This window comes from Bison bison, unplaced genomic scaffold, assembly GCF_000754665.1.
Source record: "Bison bison bison isolate TAMUID 2011002044 unplaced genomic scaffold, Bison_UMD1.0 scf7180017864307, whole genome shotgun sequence".
In the NCBI taxonomy this organism is placed as follows: Eukaryota; Metazoa; Chordata; class Mammalia; order Artiodactyla; family Bovidae; genus Bison; species Bison bison.
In genome coordinates this window covers 5,197,584-5,222,393 of record NW_011494879.1, presented here as the reverse complement: position 1 = coordinate 5,222,393, position 24,810 = coordinate 5,197,584, and the positions used below count along the sequence as shown (strand labels likewise).

General features: G+C 47.7%; 1 protein-coding gene across 1 annotated transcript in view; it reads right to left on the bottom strand.

The window, feature by feature from the left end:
- Positions 1-24,810, bottom strand: part of ASAP2 (ArfGAP with SH3 domain, ankyrin repeat and PH domain 2) — a 137,756-nt gene that overhangs the window by 98,544 nt on the left and 14,402 nt on the right. The window contains exon 2 of the mRNA XM_010852043.1: positions 16,626-16,698. Within this exon, the coding sequence (XP_010850345.1) occupies positions 16,626-16,680 (55 nt within the window). The 5' untranslated portion in view covers positions 16,681-16,698. The remainder of the gene's footprint in view (positions 1-16,625; positions 16,699-24,810) is intronic.

Below are 24,810 nucleotides of genomic sequence, written 5' to 3'. Positions count from 1 at the left end.
GTTTTTCAGGATCCATTCTTTGGTGAAGGAGCTGCAGCCCAGGCTGCCAGGTGACCACAGAAAGCCCCGTGCTGCAGCTCCTTCACCAAAGAATGGATCCTGAAAAACCACCTGTGGCCCCCCCAAAGTCCTCCTCAGGGAAACGGGACCACTGTCAGCAGTGCTGGGACCTACAGGGGACACGTCCTCATGGAAGGCGGCCCTGGGCCTGAACTGGACCCCAGGATACACTGATGGTGCGCCCACCCACCTGCCGGCAGGCACTGGGCCCTCGGCTTTCATCGGGGTCATGTGGGTGCCTTACGGGATTCCCCTGAGTATCTAACAAAGACAAGAGAACACTAATTCTACCATTTCGGTCCTTTTCCTTCTTTCTATTACGACTATCTTCTATGCTAGAAAAGAGCCTGAGAGTTCTGGATGCATTGTATGTATCTGTGGGCTTCCCTGGTGGCTCAGATGGTAAAGCGTCTGCCTGCAATGCGGGAGACCCGGGTTCGATCCCTGGCTCAAGAAGATCCCCTGGAGAAGGAAATGGCAACCCACTCCAATATTCTTGACTGGAGAATCCCATGGATGGAGGAGCCTGGTGGGCTACAGTCCACGGGGTCACAAAGAGTCAGACATGACTGAGCGAGTTTCACTTTCTTTTCTTTCTGAGACTATACTCAGCAACACACACACACACACACACACACACACACACACACACACACACACAGCCCACCCTGTGCTGAACAGGCGGTAAAGCTGGAAGAGCCCTTAGCAGGTCCAGACCTTGGAGTCTGTACCTCCTAGTAAACACAGATGACCTGGGAACACATGCATTTACTCTCACGGGGCTACAGGCAGGGCCACGTGAAGGACAAAGACCTGCTGTGAGACACTCGCAAGGAGAAGGTAAGAATCAAAGAATGAGGGGAGGATCCCGCTAACCCACACCCAGCACACGCCAGCAGCCGTGACAACGGTGAAAAGCAGCACAGATGTCATCCACATTGAGCACAGACAACGTCCACAGTTCTTCCAGATCTCACAACAACCTACACGTGAATGCATGACTTCTCACAACGCTGAGAGGAAACTGTCCACGGAAGCAGGGCAGAAAGTGGCTGAGCTGGGATGCAAAACCCGAGTCTGCCTGACCCCAAAGCCCATTCGAGGTCTCCCTGCTGTGCAGGCCATTCTAAAAATAGCTTACCTTGCCAAAGCCAAAGGCATGCAAGTTTTATATTTTTTAAATTCCATTTCAGAGGCAGATCGGCTACTCCTCCTTTGCCCTATAATTCTAGAACACACGGCCAACAGTGAGGGGCAGGTCCTTTCAAACCACACACCGTTTTGTAACTATTTAAAAACTGGCGGTCAAGACGTGGGCAATTCCGTGTGGTTCTGTAAGGGTGTGGCGGCCACCAGCAGATGTCTGGGGCTGATGTCACTATCGCCACCCCCCACCCCTGCCCCCATTGAGTCAGACAGGAACTCGGAGGCTACAGTCACCTCGGGAGCCACGTGCTGCCTTCACAACACACTTGGACCCTCACAGCTGCTCTGGGTGAGCAGGGAGAGGGGGTGTCAGTTTTCAGTCAAGGCAGTTAAGTGGCGCACAAGCCTTTCATTCAATTAAACCTAATGACACTACATGGTACCAGCTGCAGCATCCCTTGTTATCTGCTGAGTGAAGTAGGGTTCAGAGGGTCTATATGATCTGCCCGAGATCACACAAGAAGGTGGGTCAGGGGTCAAGTCCATCCTCTATTCATGCAGGCTGCCCCCAGCCTGGGACAACCTTGGGAGAAAGGATGCTGCCTTCTCTCCAGGGGTAGTCAACCAACCCGGCACAGAGGACAAACAGCCAGGAAGGACAGACGCACTTCCTCTCATTCCTCCTTCTGGGCCTTTTAACTGACCACCTGGTATAGGTCACTTTTTTTCATAAAAATTCTTTCCCTTTTCAACCTTCAAAATAATGCACTGATCCCAGCAACCCTGATGGTGATTAATGAGCGTTCTGGACCATCACTGTCACCATCACCTCATGTATTTATACTTCAAGCGTTCTGATCCACTGCAATCACTGTCTTTTGATGTGCAAAACTGTCCCAGCTTAGGTCAACAGGAACCTCTTCACACACTGATCGAGGTGAGGTTTTTAAGACCAATTTCTCTTCTTGCAAACACACTTGAAAAGCTTCCTGAAAAATGACCACAGCCCATGCGGGCGTCTCCCTGAAACAGCTGGGCCTGGTGCCCACCATCAGGACGGTAAACTCTTCACACATAATGTATTGTCTGTCTGGCCTACTGGTCCACATCACCCAAAGTTTGAGATGTTCCTACTAGAGAAAGTCATTGAGCTGCTTTATTTTTCTTTTGCCAAAACTAAATTTAAAATAGGAACCTAAAATAAATGGCTTGGGAATCAAGTTTCTGGAAAGAGCCCAACCCGGGTCTCTCATCTCCTATTTAGAGCACTGTGAAGGCTGTCCCTCTCAGAAGAGCTCACTCCCCACCTCCTCCTTGCTCAGCTGCATCTTCACTGGTTCTCATTCATGATCCAGGGCCAAGAAACTCCGACGCGGGACGGGCTTGAGAGGATGAGAATGTGAATCCCTGAGACCACAGCAGGTGAGACCCCAGTTCTCCCCTGGCCGGCCGCCCTCCCATTTCCCCCACCTCACTGCACCAAGGTCAGACCCTCCACCAATCCGTCAAAGGGGGTGCAATCAGAGACTCTTGCAGGAAGAGCTGCCGTGAGGCCAGCGGACAGGTGCACATAGTGCGTCCAGGGGTGAAGACCGGGCCTTGCTGGGTGCCTTTTAGTTTACTTGATTATGTCAGTTTAAAAACTGATACGAGGAAGAGGCCCAGTGCATGCCGTTCAAGCAAAATGTTGGATCCAAAAGGAAAAAGGGCAGCCTTTTTACTCCCACTGGATGGACCACAGCATGTCGGGGAAGCCAACCGCCCGCCTGGTGCTACCAAAGAGAGGCGAGCAGGAACAGGAAGGTACTGACTGACCCCAGGGGAATGGCCGAAGGGTCCCGTGTGTGCAGAGGCTGTGACCACTGTCCCAGTCTGCAAGTGCCCGCCAGCACCCAGCTCCTGACGCAAGGCCATCTCAGGAGAGCACTGGCCTCACTGTCCCACCCACCCACGGCCATTCCTGGGGTCTTGACAGTCTGGAGGATCCTGAAAAGAAACCAGGACAGAGACTCCCTCTGCACAGACAAGGACACCAAAACTCAGGGAGGGCACTGACTTGCTCAGCTTCACACAAGGTAGTTTGATGCAGCTAGAGAACTAGAACTCAGCTTTCCCAGTGCCCAGTCCTCCTAAGTCCCCCCAAGCATGCGGGGAAACGTTTCTTCACTTGCTCGTCACACAGTCACTATTCCCAGCTCTAGGCTAACACAGGCATGTGCTACAATCCTCCAGGCCAAGCACATGCACCAGTGACCCAAAGTTCCAAAAGCCCTGACCAGAGAGAAACGGGGGTGTGGGTGGGGGTGGGGGAAGGCAGCCCGTCGGTGCTCCCCTTGACTGGGACCCTCCAGCCCACCAGCCACTCACGGGTCAGGCGGAAGCAAATCCAAGCAGATACTGCACACACCCAGCATCCATGCAGACAGCTCCACCAAGGGTGCATTTTAGGAGAGAAATACATTCTCTACAGTCACAGCTTTTTAAAAACCCTACCTAGAGGATGATTAACATTCAAATGTGAGCCACAACTGTGTCATCAGGAGAACCTGCACAACTCAATGGCAAGGAGGCCAGGCCACTTGCCCTCAGGCCGTGGGCCCTGCACATCCCTGGTTCCAGATCTGACTCTCGGCAAACAGCACATGGGAAAGCAGTTTCCCGGAGTCAAAGATAATCCTCTCTGCCTAACAGAATCTCAACCCTGTGAACACCCCATGGGAGAAAACCATTTTTAGAACGTTTATTTCTGAAGTCATCCCAGATAACAATCTTTCCATTCACAATTTGGTAATCTGCATGAAAAGTTTTTCAAACGTTGTTGTCTGTCATTCCCTCTTATTTCTAGAAATTTATCCCAAAGAAATAATCCAGTGCTTAGAGATATATATAGGGAACCACTGATAAGCTGAAACTGCATGAAGCTCGAACGATATGGAAATGGTTAAGAGTATCTCTTATAAAATGGAATATTATGTAAGCTTTCAACATCATGATGTAGGAATATGGTCGGGACAGAATGCCAAGCTAAAAAAAGGCAGGACACAGAACTATATATTTCATCTCAATTTTTTAAAAATGTAAAACGTAGGCAAAAGGCTGAAAGGAAAGAACATCAAAATGCTAAGGTGGTGTTAAAAGAGCAGGTGCTCCGTACCTGGCAGCTGGTGCAAGCCAGGTGCTTTCCTGTGCATCGCTGTGTCCTCCTCAAGAGGGCATTTCTTGGAGGAGACAGTCTGCGGGGCCAGGTGGCAATTCTGTTTGGCCAGAGTCACAGCCTGGGAACCTCAGACTAGGAGTACAGCCCAGCCCCTCCCATCTCAGAGAGGCGGGCATGCACTGGACCCTGACTTTGATCCACTGCTTTTCTGGATTTTTTAAAATGCTCTAAACTAAGCTCATATTATCTTTATCATCAGACAACAATGCAAGGAATAAATAAAAGAGAGAAATCTGAAATGCCAGATACAACAGCTCACTGACCCTGGCTCTCTGTGCCTCTGAGATGACCAGAATCCATCTTTCTGGACCAGCTTCTCCTGGGCCAGCTAACATGACAGACACAGCCTCTGCAAGCTGGCCTGAGTACCTGCATCGTCCCTCATGAGACGCAAGCACCTGCCACCAGGAGGGCTGGTGAGAACTCCTGTCCTTTCTCACAAGCCCTCTGGGTCCCGCTCAAGCCAGGCGCACAGGCATCTGGAAAGATGGCCTCGCCCCTAGGTCTCACCATGTCCTCTGCTCTCTGCAACACACCAGGCCCCTCCTACTTTCAAAACTTCACACGGAACTCACTTCCATCAAGACTTCCCTGGGGTGTCCCCTCTGACTTATGGAGACCTTTGGATGTCACCGCTGCGGATGTCTGGCACAGGAAGCCAATAATCAGTTCAGAAGGTCACGGTGCAAGCTATTAAAATGTGTCAACTGTTGCCTGTGATCACCTGATATTCTTTGATCCTGCCCTATATCAATGGCAACAAAATGACACTTGGGGGGACTTCCCTGGTGGTCCAGTGCAAGCGTCGGTTTGACTCCTGGTTGAGGAACTACGATCCCGCATAAGTGGTGCAGTTAAATAAACAGTTAAATAAAAATTTAAAAATGACACTTGGAGTCTGTGCAACTAACTGAACACAACCCCAGTCACCTCTGTATAAAATTGGTGCAGCAGCATACCCAGGGTTGGGGAGGTGGGGAGCGGGTGAGAAATCGAGACCTATCTACTGGATGTTGTTGTTCAGTCGCTCTTTGTGTGTCCGACTCTGCAACCCCATGGACTGCAACATGCCGGGCTTCCCTGTCCTTCACCATCTCCCAGAGCCTGTTCACATCCATGTCCATTGAGTTGGTGATGCCATTCAACCATTTCATCCTCTGTCGTCCCCTTCTCCTCCTGCCCTCAATCTTTCCCAGCCTCAGGGTCTTTTTTAATGAGTTGGCTCTTCGCATCAGGTGGCCAAAGTATTGGAGCTTCAGCTTCAGTTCTTTCCACTGAATATTCAGGGTTGATTGCCTTTAGGACTGATGGGTTTGATCTTCTTGCAGTCCAAGGGACTGGATGATGTACAATAAAAATCAGTAGAACGTTGTAGATTCTCTCTTCAGGAAAAGGTATCCTGACATAATTTTTCATACAGATTTTGGGATGCATGGACCCTTTAGGCCTGTCCATAGACCCAACACACCAGGTAAAAAAGCCCTAGCCTAGACCAGCATAAATGCCCTACCCCCAAAATATGACCATGTTAATCATATTTAATTATGTGTGATCATACCTGATTACGTACAAACCACACATGATTCATGTTAATACTTGGGACATTAAGTCACAGATCTTAGCCTTCCTTCAGATGCGCTATCCTTCCATGATTAATATGTTGATCACAGTTGCTGGGATTCCACAAATTAGCCATCTAAGTTCCAGTCACTGTTTTTAACCAGCAGAGAAGAGACAACTAGGAGCTCAGAGCCTTGTCCCTGGAAGACACCTCAAAGTCTTCGAGTCCACGACTCCAGCTCCCCCTTAAACTGCCCTAGAGACACCAGGCTACCCGCCAGTCCTCTTTCTGCTGGAGCCCTTTCGACGACCAGCTCACCCCGGGGCTGATCCCCCAGCTAACTTCTCCCTCAGACCTGAGTCAAAACCTGCTATCTTGAAACTACCCCAGAGAGAGGGGCAGGGAATCCTCTCACTTCCTCATTCTAAGAAAGCCTTCAGATGCACCCTCTGCTCGCCCCCACGCCCTGCAAGTGAAGACATCCCAGGGCCTTCCCACGTCCCCCGCCACCGCCACGGGGTTCCGGCTCTCATGTGGGTCTCCTCTTAGAAAGCTGCTCTAACAACAGCAGGTAGTGGGGCCACTACCTACACACTTCCCGAAGGTCACTTGTGCTCACCTCTGGCACGCCGGTCACATGCAGGCTCACAGTGAACGTGTGACCAAACAGACCACCGGGAGGTTTTTCATCAGAGCCACTCTGGCTCAGCCGGATGAGGTCTAGGACGCCCCCACAGCATTACTGCCCAGTGTTTCCCCACTGGCACCCCATCACCCCTGTGCCCCAGGCAGTGTCTCTAGGTTGCCATGGTCACAGGAGAGCCTGGGAAGCAGACCTGGTTTTGAATTTCAGTTCCTCTAACTGCCAGCTGGACAGCCCCGGGTCAGTCACTCCTCTACGGCTCAGGGACCTCATCTACAATGGAATTACCTAACTCACAGCATGAGGACTCAATGTATTTATTCAGAAGAGGGTTTGGCCTATAAACGACACTTTATATGAGTGTCAGATTATTATTATTATTGTTTCCATTCTTAAATTTAAAAGTGCTTCAACAGATGTACTTTCTTCGCTTTATCATCATGGATTACAATCTATTCTTTTTTAAATCACAGATAATGGTATACACATATTTTGTAGTCTCAGTTTTATTGTCTGAAAGTTTCACCATAAGCATTTTTCTTCATGTTGCTATATAACCATTATTCCATCAAGAAGCTATATTCTGACTTAGTTATAGGAGGCTTTCAGGTTTTCACGTTGATAAGTAATGCAAGTAGCATCTTTGTGCCTTTCCCCAAAAATGATTTTATTTTTCTTGATGTAGTTGTTGTTCAGTCACGAAGTTACATCTGACTCTTTGCGACTCCATGGACTGCAGCACACCAGGCTTCCCTGTCCTTCACTATCTCCTGGAGTTTGCTCAAACTCATGTCCACTGACTCACTGATGCTATTTAACCATCTCATCCTCTGCTGCCCTTCTCTCCTTTTGCCTTCAATCTTTCGCAGTATCAGAGTCTTTTCCAATGAATCAGTGCTTCCCTTTTTTCTTGATATGCATGGCCAAATTTCTTTCTAAAAACTCCAGGCTCCAGTTCTCAATGCCACAACAAAGTAACAAAATACCAGTTTCACCTTATTCTTGACAAACACTGAGGATTATAACTTATTTTCTCATGTAACAGGTGGAAAATCATGCCAGATATACTACCTGCTTAATGCACATTACACTTCACTACCTAAATAATTACATATATTTTTGAATCGTTCTATCCTAATTATGATATGGTAATAAAATAATTCTCTGTGTTAACAGCCACATTCTTTTTAGCATTGCAAATAACAGAGAGAAACAAAGTTGAACTCATTTTATTTTATAGGTAGTAGATAATAAGGGTCTCAAGAAAAATTAGCATTTCTTTCTTTGTACTTTTTACTTCAAGGATGTGCCAATTTCTCTAGGATATTCAAACTAAGGGTAAAGAAGGAATATCTCACTCTCAGTAAAAATAGCTCCAAACTTTTAAGCTAGAGGAATTCTAGAGAAGTGAAAATGAAAATCTTCTGTTGCTTCCTTTTCGATAAAGATGAATTTTCCACCCACTGATATGTCAAACAGCTGAAAAATGTTGGCATCGACTTCCCGGCGGGGGGGGAAGCACCTAAGAGCTGAGAAAGAGATTGCGAAAAGTCTAGACTAAGAAAGGATTAGAATAAATATGAACTGTTGTTTTTTTTTTAAGAGGTCAGACAGCAGTCTATTTTAGGTGGGAAAAATTACTGTGGAAACAGTTTCTCAACAAATTATCATAGTAACTGCTTTTGTAAACCTGTACACAAGACAATCTAGAGAAACAACATCTAGCTGTGTTGATATCCTTTTGGAAACTGGGAGCAAACATAATATACTTGTTATTGTGCGAGAAAATTATTGTTTTGCATATATGGGGGCATGGTCCAATGTTTAAAGTGGGGGTGGGGTGTATTCTCAAGACTAGCAGCTTCAGCATCACCTGGGAACTCATTCATGTGGAACATACTCAGGTCCCATCCTGGACTGACTGAGCCAGAAGCTCCTGAAGGCAGAGATCAGCAGCCTGGGCTTTGACAAGACCTGCAAGGGGTTCTGGGGCACTGTCACATGTCAGAACCACTGCTCTGAGACAAGGGTCGGCAAACTTTTCCTAAAAGCCAGAGAGAAATATTAAAAGCTTTTACAGGCCAAGAGGCAATCCTGAGGTTACTGGGTAGATATGCACTCAGGTGCTAAAAACCATTCTTTGCTCACAGGCTGTAAATAGCACAGCTGGTTGCTCCGAGACATCTCGACTGCCTCCCCTTCTTCATACACAAATCTATATACATCCTGTTTACAGCTAAAATTGCAAGCTTAAACTCTACTCAGTGCTCTGCAGTGACCTAAATATTATGGGAAGGAAATCCAAAAAAGTGGGGATATATGTATACATATGACCCAGGTCTCCTATGTGGTGGGCAGATTCTTTACCACCTGAGCCACCTCGGGAACCCTTATTAATTAAACCTACGTTCACTTCAAGGAAGCTGTCTGTCGATCTAAATTTCCCAGTCACTCTGCTGTACAGCAGAAACTGATACGGGATGTAAAGCAACGATACTCCAATTTTAAAAAAGGATTTTAGAAAAGTAGGATTATAAGTTTATCTCTCCTGCGCTAAGAGGACACTGTGAGAACCTACAGGAGAAACATAACAATATACAAATGAGTATTACCAGCACACACTGTGTATCTGCCAGCCTCCATGCCGGCCACTGCAAGGAACACACAAGAAGTACATTTGCACCTGCCTCACTGTATGTCCAGAATCACGTCTCTCACTTTTCCATGTTATCTCAGCTCGCTGTCACTAACAGGCCTGTGAAATATTAACATTCTCATTTTACAAGTGCAGCAACTGAGGCTCAGAATAGTAAACGACACTCCCCAGTGACTTTCTGAGCAGCACCACCCACTTAGCCTTCAGGATTCTGATACCCATTAAACCACACTGCCTCTCAGAATGGGTCACGGACCTCAGGGCTTGTCATCTAATTGGAGGGCAAAGACCAAGAGACATAAAACTCTTAGGGAACAATAAAGAGCAAGATTTAAAGAGTGAACAGAGTCTGCATATTAGAGTCTCTTTCAGTTTTGACCTCAAAACTCAAAATTCAGAGGGGAAGTGTGGTCAGCAGAACGCTGTCTCCTCCCCCACAAAGACATCCACCTCCTAATCCCTGGAGGGGGGACGGTAGGGTGTGCTGCCATCTGAGGTTGCAGATGGAATTCGAGTTGTTAATCAGCTCAGCTGAGCCGGGAGGCTTATCTGGGATTATCCCGGGGGGCTCCCCCGACGTAACCACGGGACGAGGGAAGAGGCAGTGTTGCTGGGGCCTGAGCCGTGAGCCACTCCCCACCCCCAAAGCCAGAACCCCCAGTTTGATGATACTTGGGGGCCAGTCCTTTGGGAAGTGATTAGGTTTAGATGTGATCAGGGGGACAGGGCCTCAAGATGGGATTAGTGTCCTCACACTAATAAAAAGAGACACCAGAGAGCCCACCAGCTCTAGGACGCCTACACTCTCCATCTCGCTCTCTACCATGTGCGGAGATGACTGTCTGAAAGCCAGGAAGGGAGCCTTCACAAGAACATGAGCACACCGGAGCCCTGACCTTGGCCTTCCAGGCTCCAGAATTGTGAGACAAATGTCTGAGGTTTAAGCCCCCCAGCCAGTGGCACTGTTATGGCAGCCCCGGGCAGAGGAAGACAGTGATGGAGCATGAGAAAGCCTGCACCAGCCGTGGCTGGCTCTGAAGATGGAAGGGGGCCTTGAGTAGAGGAACGCAGGGGCCTCTAGAAGCCGGAAAGGGTAGGGAAACCTCCCTGCCTCTGGGAAGGAAGCCAGCTCACACTGTGATTTCAGCCTGGTGAGATCAGCTTGGACTCCTGATCTCCAGAGCTGGAAGATAAATCATTGTCATTTTAAGGCACCCTGTGGTAATTACAGTGGCCACGGGACACTAATACGAGAGAGTGAAAGGAGGCCAGTACCGTGTCAGGTCCTGGCTGGATGGGGAAGGCTGGGCAGGCCTGGGACAGGAGAGCGTGTGGACAGACCAGGAGCAGAGCCACTTGGGACACAGACACAGAGGTGACACGCTCCTACAGCAAGAGGCACTGGCCAGCCTGGGAGAGCCCTCAGGTCAGATGGGGCCAACCCACCTCCAACCATGAGACTTGGCAGAGAAGTCCCTCTGGCACATAAATTAAGGAACATGAGACAGAAAAAAGTATACGGCAGTGTGAGGCATAAATACTAAACTATCTTCACTGTTCTTCTAATAGTGCATAAAATGAGCATTCTTCCTACCTGCCTAAGGAAATCAACTCTGAGTATTCATTGGAAGGATAGACGCTCAAGTTCCAATACTTTGGCCACCTGATGCAAAGAGCTGACTCGCTGGAAAAGACCCTGATGCTGGGAAAGATTGAGGGCAGGAGGAGAAGGGGATGACAGAGGATGAGATGTTTGGATGACATCATCAACTCAATGGACATGAATTTGAGCAGACTCCGGGAGACAGGGAAGCCTGGCGTGCTGCAGTTCATGGGGTCCCAAAGAGTTGGACAGGGCTTAGTGACTGAACAACAAGAAGGATGATCAAACCAGTATGATGACTCCTCCTGGAACTGTCTTCAGAGCCAGAAGGACGGTAGTTACAACGCTCCTAACCGAATCGTCGCCAGCAGCTCAAACCCTTACTGAATCTGCCTGGCTTACTTCTGACATCTATTTCTAAAACGGTTTAATCTATCCTTAAATCCCCCTACTAAATATAATCAAGAAAATGTGCTAGAGAAGAGATCCAAAATGCTGTGAACTATGTCAGCAGCTCACATGAGAAGGTACAGGGTTTCCTCGGGTGACTGTTTTGAAGGAGACAACATTTGCTCTGAAATAAAGATTCCAGGATCAGTACTCTGGCTTAAAAAAAAAAAAAAAAATTCAGACTCACAGCCTTATAATAACTCAAACTTGGCATGATGTAAAGATGGGTAAAAGGCAACAAAAATAGAGGCCCCCCCCTGCAAAGTCAGGCTGACGGTCAGCCTGCTCTGTGCGGTGCTTCAGAAAAACCAGGCTGGTGCCCAGAATACGGTGTCAAAATTCCAGGCAAACGCCTCAACCTCCTGAAGCCTCAGTTTCCCTTCCAACCAAGTGGCAAAATGCCATTTCAAGCAGATGGAAGAGCGTGTGCCGGGGAAAGAGGACACAAAGTGTGGCACCTGGGCACACATGGAGCTGCGTGTGCACCAAGAAGGGTGTGGAGAGGCGGGAGGGACTCTGCACAGATGTCTAGGGTCTAGGGGCTGCCAGGAGCTGGGACTGCGTCTGGTCTCCTGCCCTGTTGACTGGGCTGAGGCTCGAGGTGGGGGCAGGTTCAGGGAGGCAGCAGCAGTTTCACAGACAAATGAATCTGGAAAAGGTTAAGACCAGTTCCCCCTCACAATCCACTCTAGCATGTTACCCTTTTTGGCTAGTTTCGCAGGAAGAGAAACCTGTCACCCGTGCTTTGGTCCAATTTCCCTAAAATGTTTGGAGTCCACAGAAGCATGTCCTTCCTCATTTCTCTCAAGTATTGGAACTTCACGAACATCAATGTGGACAACCAAGAAACACTGCAGAGTTGTGAGCACAGAAGCGACACCACTGAGGCGTGTTTCAGAAAATGACTCTGGGGGGGCAGGTCATGAGGTTTAAGGCATGCGTTCCGCACAACAGGTCAGAAAGGCGGATCAGCCACCAGTGGTGTTCAATTCATACAGGCAGCTTCCGGACGCCAAAGTGCACACACTTTCCCCTCCTAATGCTCGTTTGCTGAAAAGCTGCCCTGCCGGGCCCCGGGCCGGCCTCGGGAGCCATGGGAAGTCCTTCCTCGAGGCGGGCAGCGGCCACGCAGACGTGTGCACGTGACTTCACATTATTTCTGATCAGAACAACGTCTCAATGCAGGACTTCAAGGTCATTTTTGAACCTGATCAGACTATGAAATATCCCTTTTACACAAGCTTTAAATGATTAACTCAAATGTTTATAAGTGAACACAATTAAAAAACAATCTCTTAAGATACTTTTTGCAATCTGCTGTTTGTCAAAGAAACTGACATCCATCTGTCAGTGGTTTCTTGACATCTGGAAGACAGCCTGCCAGGGTCAACAGTGGCAGCCGTGCAGCAGAGGGGCCACTGATCACAGCCCTGCCAGCAGGAGGCTGAGCGCCAGAAGCATCCAGAGAACGCCTGCAGCCTTTGCCCTCAGCGTCCTCTTTGTAAACGAGGACCATGTGTTGCAAAGAGTATAAAGGTATAGAACACCAAGGTACACAGAAACGTTCGAAAACATAAGACGATCATCATTCTGTCTACCCCCCACTTTAACCAGGAAAATTGCTTTTTTTGGGGGGTGACTACCTTTTCGGGTATTGAAAAACCCCTGTTTCAGCAAATGTCAGGGCTCTAGTAAGTGGAAGAAGCTTTATACTCTTGTCTTTGACGTTTATGGAAAAAAAATTAATAAAAATTTCCCGACATGTTTACTTCCAGCTAGGTGTTAGTCAATGAAAACTCCACTTCCTTCTTTCATAAAATCAGCGGTTGTCAGGTAGTCAGGTAACACCTACGTATTGGCAAGCTAAGCATGGTGGTGGTTTTGTTTTTCTTTTGTTGCTTTTTTTAAAAAGCTGTCGAGGATAAACAACAAGGTCCCACTGTGTATAGCACAGGGAAAACTACATTCAGTATCCTGTGATAAACCATAATGGAAAAAGCACGGAGAAGAATGTGTATATACGTACACCTGAATCACTCTGCTGCACAGAATTTAACACAACATTGTTCATCAACTATACTTCAATAAAATAAATTTCAAAAGAGAGCTGCAGAGGACTGTGAGGATCTAGACGGGGGTTTCTCAAGCTTGCGTTACTGACATCTGGGACCAGATAATTCTTTGCTGGGGGCTGTCCTGTGTGTCACAAGACCTTCATCAGCATCCCTGGCCTCTAACATTTGGTACCAATAGCGAGTGTGCATGCACGAAACACACACACACACATTCTTCAGTTGTCAGTGTGTGTGTGTGTTGTGTTGATGGTGGCAAATCACTCCGGCTGAGAACCACTGATCCGCATCCTAACCTAAATGCACTATTTCAGAGACAAGGAAGCCAGGGCTAAAAGACGCTAAGTGCTTACTCCAGGGCACAGCAGCCCCGTGCTACAAACTCCGGGCCCAAAAAGCTTTCCAGTTTAGTGGGGGGACCAGCTCAGTGGGGAACTTAGCTCCCAGCTCTTCTTGGCTTTCCTAAACTTATTTCACATGCATTTGGGACTTGTCGTAAACAATTAATACCTGTCTAATCATCTTAACATCAATATAATTACAACACATAAAGTATGCAAAGTAAAGGGAGGAGAAATATCTATAAAGTAAAAACTCTGCAACATTCATTTTTAGCCTATTTTCCTCAACAAATATTTTCTCCTATGGATAAGCTTTTGTCCCCATCTCGGTAAATTTTTAATTTTCTCTTTATCCTTGATGTCACAACAGGAGGACAAGTCTTGAGATATGCACACATATCCACCCATACATATATGTACATGTGGATATTAGTACACACACATTTACATAAAACTTGTTTCCCTGAGAATTTAGTGGACTCTCTAAATCTGAGATCTGAAATTTTCTTTAGTTCCAGGGACTCTTTTTCAGCTATCAGTTAAAAAAAACTCCCCCCTTTCTACTCTCTTTTTCCTCTTCTGGAGCTCCTTTAAGGTGGATGCTAATATTGACTCTTTTGAATTTATTCTCATTGGCTCTTAATTTCTATTTCAGTGTCCATCAGCTCCTTGTGTTCGCATAACATGGGGCCCCACTCATTCCATCTTCCTATGTGTGTAGCTTGCCATTTATCAAATCTTAGTTTTCATTTCAACAAGTTGCTTAAAAAAAAAAATCTCCAAGCCTTTTACTGGTTCTTTTTCACTAGTACTTGCCCATTTCAATAATTTAATAACCTCCCTAGCCCCTTGAAGAATCCAAATCATTCATTCTTACTGAAAAGCCTTGCTTTGATTGCCTTATTAAATCTGTTTCTTCAAGTATGAGATTTTCAACTTCTCTTCAACTGTTAGGCTATTCTTGATACTATCTAAGTTAGATTTTCATTTTGATGAAGTCTACCCATTTTTTTTCTTCTTTGTTTATAGCTTTCTTTGCCCTACCCAAGACACTTTTGCCTACTCCAGGGGGCAAAGATATCCTCCTGTGTTCTTCAAGAAGTTTTGTAGGTTTAGCTTTTATACTTAAATCTGTGATCCATTTCAAATTAATATTTTGTGTAAGGGATGGGAGAGGGTCGTGGCTCCCTTGTTCCATGTAGATATTCGGCTGTTTTGGCTGCATTTGTTAACTTTTAGAATCAGCTTGTCAGTTCCCCTGCTGACATTTTGATTAGGATTGCGTTGAATAGTAACATCAATTTGAGAAGCAATGACATCTTCACAATATTGTCTTCCAACCCCCACACACACCATATACCTCTTCATTTATTTAGGTCTTCTCTAGTTTCTGTCAGCAGCGTTTTGTAGTTTTCAATGTCAGTTTCTTACGTATCTCTTGTTAAATCTGTTCCTAAATATACTTGGCTATTCTCAACTGCAGTATCATCTTTGTAGCTGAAATCTACTATTCTTCACTGTCTTGGTCTGCACAGCCCTCCCTGGACGAGAGACAGAGCAGCTAATAGAATTGTGCTCACATGACAGGGGACTCTTTTTTAATGTCTTTATGGCAGTGTGTACACGTCCATCCCGAACTCCCTGCCTCTTTCCCCCATCTGCCCCCTCTGGTTTGTTCTCTGAGTCTATTTTACAGGTGACTCTTGAATAAGGCGGGGATTAATCAGGGTATAATTTATAGCCAGCCCTCTATACCTGTGGTTCCTTCATATCCTCAGATTCAACCAACCATGGACCTTATTTGAATCTGCTACTGAAAAATATCGCCGTGTAGGTGGACCTGCGCAGCTCAAACCAGCATCGTGCAAGGGTCACCTGCATTTGAGCTCGGGGATGGGGCTGTTACGTGGAACCTGTGAGGGTCACCTGCATTTGAACTGGGGGATGGGGCTGTTACATGGGACCTGCGTGGGTCACCTGCATTTGAGCTGGGGGGGCGGGGATGTCACGTGGGACCTGCACTTCCAGAAGGTCTCACAGCCCTCCTCCTGACGCCACACCACCAGCAGCACTCCCTGCCCTCTGCTCCAGTCACTGTCCTCCCTGAAGGGAGGGGCCACGGCGGTGAAGGGCACAACGTGATACTCCCGGGGGCGCAGCCCAGGCCCCTCCCCTCCTAGGCCACCGCCTGTAGGCACCCGGGGCACCTGCCTCCCTCAGCAGCGGTGTGTGTCTTCTACCAGCCAGCACTTCTCTCCGCCCGCCATCATTCCTGCTCCAACCTCCTCAGGATTCCTCACAACTGCTGGTTACCAGAGGCTGCCATCTTCTTTCTGAGTCAAACTTCACAGTCACTTAAAGACTTAAAAAACATTTTCTGTCACTTGTAAGGTCCTGTCCAGGGAGCAGACCCGCCACATACGTGCAGCCCATCATTTTTAGGTCAAAAGTTCCATGTTTTTTTGTTTTTAACATATAATAAAGCCTAGATCAAATATTACTACAATCAAATTAGTTGATTATGCTTTTTTATTTATTTTCTTTCCAGATAAGACAGGTAAGAGAGAAAATGGAAAGGGTATCTGGCATAATTAACAAGCAGCACAAACCAAACAACAGAGGCAGAAGTGAGTCCACCCGCCAACCAGTCTGACAAAGCTGTTCACACAGGGTGATCACAGCAAACTCAACTGCACTTCAGAAGATAAGAAACACACGCGCGCCTAAGAATGACACATCCCAACTCACCTCTCTAATTTGCACACCCAGAAAAAGAAGTCTGGTTGATTATTCACTCACGGTAATTAACATTATGATATGAGGACTGCGAATACAAAATTGTCCACAAAGAAAACTAGAAAAGAATGCATACTCACCCAGCCCAGAGATATTTATTGCTTTCACGGATTTCTTCATTTTGTAGAGAACCATCCGGTCCACGTCCAAGGCCTAAAATACACAGAATGTACTCATTAACACACGCTTGAGCTTAGATCACAGCTACAGAGAACAGCCATACGAGAGCCACGAGGAGGCCGGTCTGGGGCCACCTCCCTGGGACCAGGGCTCAGTGCGATGGGGAGGCAGGTGGTCCCTAAAAGCCACCGCCTTGCCACACCTGAGTTGTCTCTGATCGCTGTGCCCGCTGGAAACTGGCCTCCCGCAGTGTAGCAAGTCAACCTGGACCAACTCTGCTTCCACCAACCCTCAGTTTATCCCTATGAACCAGCCAGGCCCAGGGACGTGCCAGCCTGCCAGGGCCTGGACCAACCACCACACCATAGGTGTATACAGCTCTTACGATGCCTAGCACATGGTAAGGGCTCAAATAATATTTGTTCAATGACTAATCATACCTGGAGTTTTAATCACAAAAGACACAGCGGTAAAATGTCCTTTTATCCCAACAAAACTCTACAGAAGAGCAAGGGGTATCACTTTTTGTTGTGATGGGAGAGAAAAAGCATTTGTACACTGGGACAGGGACACCAAACACAGGACTTTCGTGAAGACTCAATGCACACCTGCAGGGAAGTAGCCAGCTAATATCTGGTGTACAACAGATAATCAATAACAGTACTTGTTACTCATTTTGAGTTTGATCCAAAAAGTACAATGACGGATCATCTTACACAGAGCACACCTCTGCCCAGAGAGACAGATTCTGGACATCCAGCCTTCCTGAATTTCCTCTTGAATCCATTTTCAACATGAGCTCAGTTGCTCAGTCATGTCCAACTATTGAGACCCCATAAACTGTAGCCCACCAGGCTCCTCTGTCCATAGGATTCTTCAGGCACAAATACTGGAGTGGGTAGCCATTCCCTTTCTCCAGGGGATCTTCCTGATCCAGGGACGGAGCCCACATCTCCTGCTTGGCAGGTGGATTCTTTACCACTGAGCCACTGGGGAAACCCATTTCAATACCGGCTTCGTAAGTCCTAGTTCTAATGCAGCAATGACTATTTTTTGCTGGATGCTAAAAACAGATGTGACTGCTGCTGACAATTTTAAACAGAAAAATGATCCCAAGGCATCAGATATTTGACAGAGTGGTTAAATACAAAGAAAGAATGCAATAAAAAAGCATTGTTTTCCAATATTTTGTAGGAAAGAGTAGGTAGGGACTAATATAAGGCAGTAAACATAATTATAGAGAATTAGCTTTTATTTTCCTAGGAGGTCATCTCTAATCCATTCCTGACTTTCCCTTGAGATATAAAAAGAGATTTGGAAACAGCAAATAAAAATGAAAATCACTACTGAACTATCTTTCTCACAAAATCTCATCAATTTTTACTGCCCACACATGCACCGACTCCCAGGGTTCCCAGGGCCAGCAAGAAGACAGGGTTTGCTCAGGGCTGTGTCAGAAACCCTACTTCCTGAAGCTTGGACAATGATGTGTCAGAGAACACGGCTCTCACATACAAAGACACAAGTTCAATACAGGCATCAAAAGCTCCAGAAGGGCCCAATCCCCACATAAGGGGCCACTACTGAAAAACACATCTGTTCTACTCAACATCTCACCTAGCGTCTTGAGGCAATTTGGTCCTGCCCAGACTTTGGAATCACTAGAAAAGAATCTGTTGTGCCTGCATGCTTAGTCGCGTCCAGCTCTTTGCAACCCCAGGGACTGTAGCCTGCCAGGCTCCTCTGTCCACGGGATTCTCCAAGTAAGAATACTGGAGTGGGTTGCCATGCCCTCCTCCAGGGCATCTTCCCCACCCAGGGAGGGAACTCGTGTCTCCTGCCTTGGCAGGTGGATTCTTTACCACTGCGCTATGTAGAAAAGTGTGTAGAAAAGAGTCTGACTTGCCTTCAAATAATAAAACCTGCTCCTCTTTCTAAAGCTTCCCTCAGACAGCAGAAGACATCAACAGCAGCCTGGTCAGACTATATGGAAACACTGTAAGTCAGCCAGTATTCATATTAAGCCCCTCCTGTGTGGTAGGAGGTGTGAAGGTTGAAAACATTCTGCACAGAAGAGAGAAACTCACAAGAGTCGGAGGGACCGCTCCCTGCCCAGAAGGTCCTAGGACAACCTCTCAGCTCTTCGGCAAAGCTTGATGAACCTGCACCCTGAACTTCGGTTACAATGAATTAATGAGGCTCCCATCAACCTGCTACCTTCTCTTGGCTTCCAAACACTGTACACCTCCTCCCCCCACCACCCAGAACACTCTCCCTTCCTCCTCATGACCCTCAGCTTCCATGCTGAATCTGATTTGATTGGTTTAGAGGTACCTCTTCCTCCTCAAAGTCTTCTTGGATGGGTCATGTGGGTGCTCCTCACAGCTTCTCGTACCGAGGAGTTCTTTGCTTAAGAACTGACTCATTGGAAAAGACCCTGATGCTGGGAAAGATTGAAGGTGGGAGGAGAAGGGGACGACAGAGGATGAGATGTTGGATGGAATCACCAACTCAATGAACATGAGTTTGAGCAAGGTCCAGGAGTTGGTGATGGACAGGGAGGCCTGGCATGCTGCAGTCCATGGGGTCGCAAAGAGTCGGACGTGACTGAGCGACTGAATTGAAGATTTACTGAGTACCTACCAGGAGCTGAATATGAGCTACATTATACTATCTGTATAATGGTGCGCAAAACAGGACCTGCCCCTGCCTTCATGGAGTTTATAATCTAGTTTATAATCTAGTTTATAATCTAGCAACTCAATGCCTGAAATAAACACAAATTAACTGTGACCACAGCCGGGGTCCAGGACTGAGCTTGACCTGCTTTTCTACTTGACCAGCTCTGCCTCGATATGGATGCTGTCTCGTAGGGTACCTACCAGGCCCCAGTGTCTGCTGAGCATGGAAATGTGGCTCAGGCACACCTTAAACTGATGCTGTTTTGGACATACTAGGTTAAGTAAAATATAAATAAAACTAATCTTACTGTTCTTTAATGTTCTCTTCTAAGGACAGACAAGGAGCAGCCACTGAAGTCTTCTTGGCAGAGGGCAGAGGGGAGGAGAAGGTCATGCGGACCCAGTGAGAACATGGATCTGGGCAGGCAGGGGAGTGGATTCAGGGAAAGCCCAACCAAAGGTGGCGGACTGGCCGGGCCCCACAGTGGGAAGGTCGAGGCAGGGCAGCAGACACGCTGGAAAGGTCTGCGAGTGGCCACCGAGATCTTCTCTCAACCAGGCTTCAACTCTCCAGCTGCTGGTCCTCCAAGAGAGTAATCTGTCCACGAAGGCTTTGGCTCAATCACACTGAGAAAAACGGGAACTTCAGTGTGGAAGGCTGACAGCAGGGGAAACAGGCTTTATCACAAGGTTAAACTCTGACATTCTCCTCCCAGGTTATACTGTGGGACACACCCTCTCTGATCAAAGTCTTGTAAAAATATGCCGCCCCATGGAATTCTCGCCTTGTCATTAAAGGGCCATACTGTTTCCTGAACTCAGAAAAGAGCAGATAAGCAGTAACAGCTGCTTTTCCAGTCTGTTAGGAAGAGCCTGGAAGTAAAGGTGAGGTGGGCGGTAGAGGTAATTTTTAATTAAAATTACAAGAGGGAAATGCAATTACCGCCCCACTCGAAAACACACCCCTCATTATGGTGCATATTTACAGATAATTAAGGTTGAACTTAGAAGTTCAAGTGATAAAGACTTGAGTGCTGCAAAAAGCCTCTGTCATTTATATATAAAAACAGCACAGGAATCTTAGAACAAAAATAATAAAAATTTGAGAGTTTCAAGGAACCAAAAGCTTGTACCAACTGGGCTGAGATTTCTAACCAGATCACACCCTCACCCACACCCTGCCCTCTCTAAAATCTACACGAGCTCAGGAAAAGAGAAAAAAAAAAAGCTGTAATTACAACCAGAATTTGCATGTAAAAACTATAAACAAGCAAAAATCTAATAGACAATAGAGCCCTAAGCAGGCACCCTGCAACAGCCTACGTCTGGCCAAAGCTCATTAATTCTGAGGAGCCCGACCACAGCTGACCTTTAGTTTATAAAGCAAATTTCACAGAGTAAATTTATCACATAAACAAGGCTGTGAGGATGTGTCTCAGATATTTCAGAGGAAAATAAACAACTGTCTACAACCACTTTTAAGGCCTCTCTTTTGATCCCCTAAACTGTTGTATTAATAGCCACAGTTCTTATTTATTCACGGAAGCAGCTCTCCTCTGAGTCCATGGCTGGTCCAGGGCTGTGCGTGGGAAAGGACATCTTCCCGGGAGGACGCACACACTTCTCCTTTTCAGACCCGTGCTGTCCAGGATGGCAGCCACTAGCCACAGACGAATATTTAGAGTAAACTTACAGAGTCAATTCCTCAGCCTCGCTCCCTTTTCTCTGGAGCTCCCTCCGGTAGTGGACCAGAGACCATTTCCAAGCAGGTTGCCCTCGATGCTTCTTCTCTTCTCTGCGGGTCCCTCTGTGTGCCACCCTCCAGGGCTGCCCCATAAAACACTGGGAGCACTTAGGGGCCCACGCCCTCTTCCCTCGGTGAGCTTGGCACCAACATCACCGTGTGACACGCCCGTCTCCCCTGTTCCCAGGGCCGTACGGGGACCTCCATTCTGGCACAAAGGCACCCTGGTCCTGATGCTGGACTGCGGGACCACACCTCGAGGCTGTCTGAGGCGAGCCTCGGGCATCCGGGGTCGACAGGAATGTTCGCCCCTCAGTCTGTTTACAGGCGGCCATGAGCCAAAGATCTGTCCAATATGTGATGATGGGGTGATGCGGGATGCCAACTTTGAACCCCCGTTAAAAGAAAGGTTCATACATACATATATAAATGAATAAGAAAAAAAAAAAGAAAGCGAGAGAAAGAAAAGTCATCCCTCCCAGAAGGAATTCCACTCTTCTCATTAGTAGACCTGCATTACCAAAAAACCATAAAGAAGGCTGAGCACTGAAGAACTGATGCTTTTGAACTGCGGTGCTGAAGACCCTTAAGCACCCCTTCGACAGCAAGGAGATCAAACCAGTCAATCCTAAAGGAAATCAACCCTGAATATTCAAGGGAAGGGCTGATGTTGAAGCTGAAGCTCCAATACCTTGGCTACCTGATGCGAAGAGCTGACTCATTTGAAAAGACTCTGATGCTGGGAAAGACCGAAGGCAAAAAGAGAAGAGGATGGCAGAGATTGAGATGATTAGATAGCATGACGGACTCAATGGACATGAATCTGAGTAAACTCCAGGAGATAGTGAAGGACAAGGGAGTCTAGCATGCTGCAGTTCACAGAGTCACAAAGAGTCGGACACAACTTAGAGACTGAACAGCAACAACAAAACCAAAAGAACTACACTTCATCATCATCATTATTATATTTTGATTTTTATTAATAAAACATTTTTGTGGAAATTTATTTTATCTCTTATTATCTAAGCATGTACACAGTTTCCTCAATTTTGCCTCTGGGGCTGAAAAGGCTGAAATATTTACCATCTGGCCCTTTGCAGATAAACTCTGCTGACCCCTGACCTGTGGATCCACAGAAACGTTTCTCCAGCACCGTCAGGCGCCCTGCTGCTCCTGCCCTGACCTGGAGGCCCAGCTTCGTCCCCAGCTTCGTCCCCAGCTCCCTAAGGCCACAACTGGAGCCAGCAGGGGTGGCAATGGCCTGGCCTACTGTTGGAAACCAGAGATGCTGCCCCAGAGGACAGCGGACCACAGGCCTCCCCATTCAGGCCACGATCCAAGCCCGACCCATCTCCTGTCCCCTCAGTCCTTTTAAGAAGGACCAACTGGCGAGAAAACGACAGATTTGAAGGACAGAAGACCAAATAGCAAAACAAAACAATGAGCAGACCTGTGCCCTAAGGACAGCTTTGCCAAGAAAGGGTTGTACAGACATCGAGATGGCGGCTTTGCCTCATCGCACGTTTGACCTGCCTTCTGAAGTCACGGAGAACATTAATGACAGTGTCAAATATTTCCAGAAGCCTTTTGGGAAGCACAGAAATGCACTGTGGCCTGCAGGCTCAGTTTAAAGCAAGAGCAATAATGGATTGCCCTCCTCCTGGGAATAAAGCAGAGGCCAGGAGAATAGCAGGTGTCATGAAGAATAAAGATCAAATAAATAGCCAAGCTGGATCACAGCTGTGTGCAACGTGTGCGTGAGGACAAACCAGAAGGTCGAACTTTGGTGTTGCCTAACACAATCAAAGTTACTCATAGTATGTGAATATCTGCATTGGAAGATACGTACAAAGATGTTCGTGGCACACTTCCATGGAGCTGAAGACTTGGCAAAACCAAATGCCTATCAATGGGAAAATGGATGAACTGTCGTATATACATATATCAGAATGCTACACAGTGATGGAAACGAGCAAACTCTGCCCACACAGAACACAAATGAAAATTCACAGAAATATTAAAGAAGCAATTTGCAAAAGTAAATGCACAATACCATAAAAAAATTTTTAGATAGACAAAATTAGACTGTGTTCAGGGATTTAGATTATATTTAAGGGTGTAGATGTTACTGAGAAAAAATGGGAAAGAGCCACAAATGCCCAACTAGGGGGGTAATCTCACACACGATAGTGCCCTCCTAGGATCCAAGTCTAGACTTGTTAGGATGACTGATGCCAACTGGGTCACATAGCTGAAGCCATGAAGTGGAAAAGAACACAGACCATGTATAAAGACCCGGGATAACAAAGGAGAGCCCTGAGGGATGTGGGCTCAATAAGGCCCATGTAAGGCTGAAGGACCGAGTATCCACAGGCTCCCCATGGACCCTTCTCCTTGGAAAGTCAGCCCCCAACACAGGCCTTATCAGAATCACTAATGCAGAGAAACGGAAACAGATGATGTGAACCCAGCTTTATAAAAGTGCTCTCCATCCTGATTTTACTGGGGGGTGAGTTCTGGGAAATCTGAGGAGCTAAAAGGCAAAGGCGAATTTCGGAAAGAGAGCTACAATCCACCAAAAGCAAAGAAAGGCACCTGGCCCTGGTGCCCTGTTCCCGGACAGATGAGGGGTGGGGGGAGGGCCTGGCCCGGTCCCCCAACACCTCCCACAGTGCTCTGCTCACAAACAGAAGGGACCTTATCCCAGAAGGTGCCAGCACACCCCTGCAGGAAGCAGGGTGGGGAACAGGCGTGGACCCGGCACCGCAGGCCTGGCCATGCAGAAAAAGCAGCATGGGAGGCTGGGAGTAAGGTCAGCCTGGGGGCACAGGAACAAGCCACACGAACGCCACGCTGTCAGCACAAACGGGGCAGGGGGGACTGGAGATGTCGTTTTGTTTCAGGCCCCGTGTGCAGACAAGGAGCACAAAGTAAGACTTTGTTCTGCAAGCCAAGGAGCAAGCTTCCAGAACTGCACCCCCAACCCCGTGTGCTGACAGCTGGGCATCCAGAGTTCCAGAGTGGCCAGGGGAGCTTAGCAAGCTTCTACACGCACCTTTCCTAATGTTGGGAAATCATCGCTCTTGCACCCTGCTCCCTGGGCTTCGTTTTAAGCCCCTTCCTCTAAGCTCATCCAGGTGCAGGGGCACACCTGCCCAGACCACGGGTGTAACCAGTCTGGGGTTCCAGAATCTTCCAAGAGCCGAGGAGGGGTAGGCAGGGCCTAGTTCCACCATCGACTCCGGGCTTTTCCAGGGGAAGCTCAGAGAGAGGACCGCTATCTGGCCGTGTCTTGATCTTCCACTTCTCGGTTCCTGTTTCCCATCCCAAAGGCCTGGCACCCTGCCCTGTGATGAGGCAGGAAGGAGGGAGAAGGGAAACCCAGAAGGAGGAAGGAAGGAACCAGCCAGCTTGTTGAGGCCCCAGAGACACCTGCCACATACAGAGCTACCCTCGCAGCAGCGCGGCAGCGGGAGTTTTCCAGTGGGGAAAAGGAGGTGAAAATGCAAATCAGTACACATGCTCGCTGGACTCCTGTTGCACAGCCCAGCCCCGTGGGCGGATCAGATGGCTGGTCACTGCTGGGACAGACCCAGGGCTGCACAGGGCCTCGTGGCTGCTTCGGGAGACCCGGCCCTGGTCCACTTAGGGTGAGAACAACAGGGGCCAAGGGGGCCAACTACTGGGAGTCCATGCCCCCCCCCACCCCGCAGATGGCAT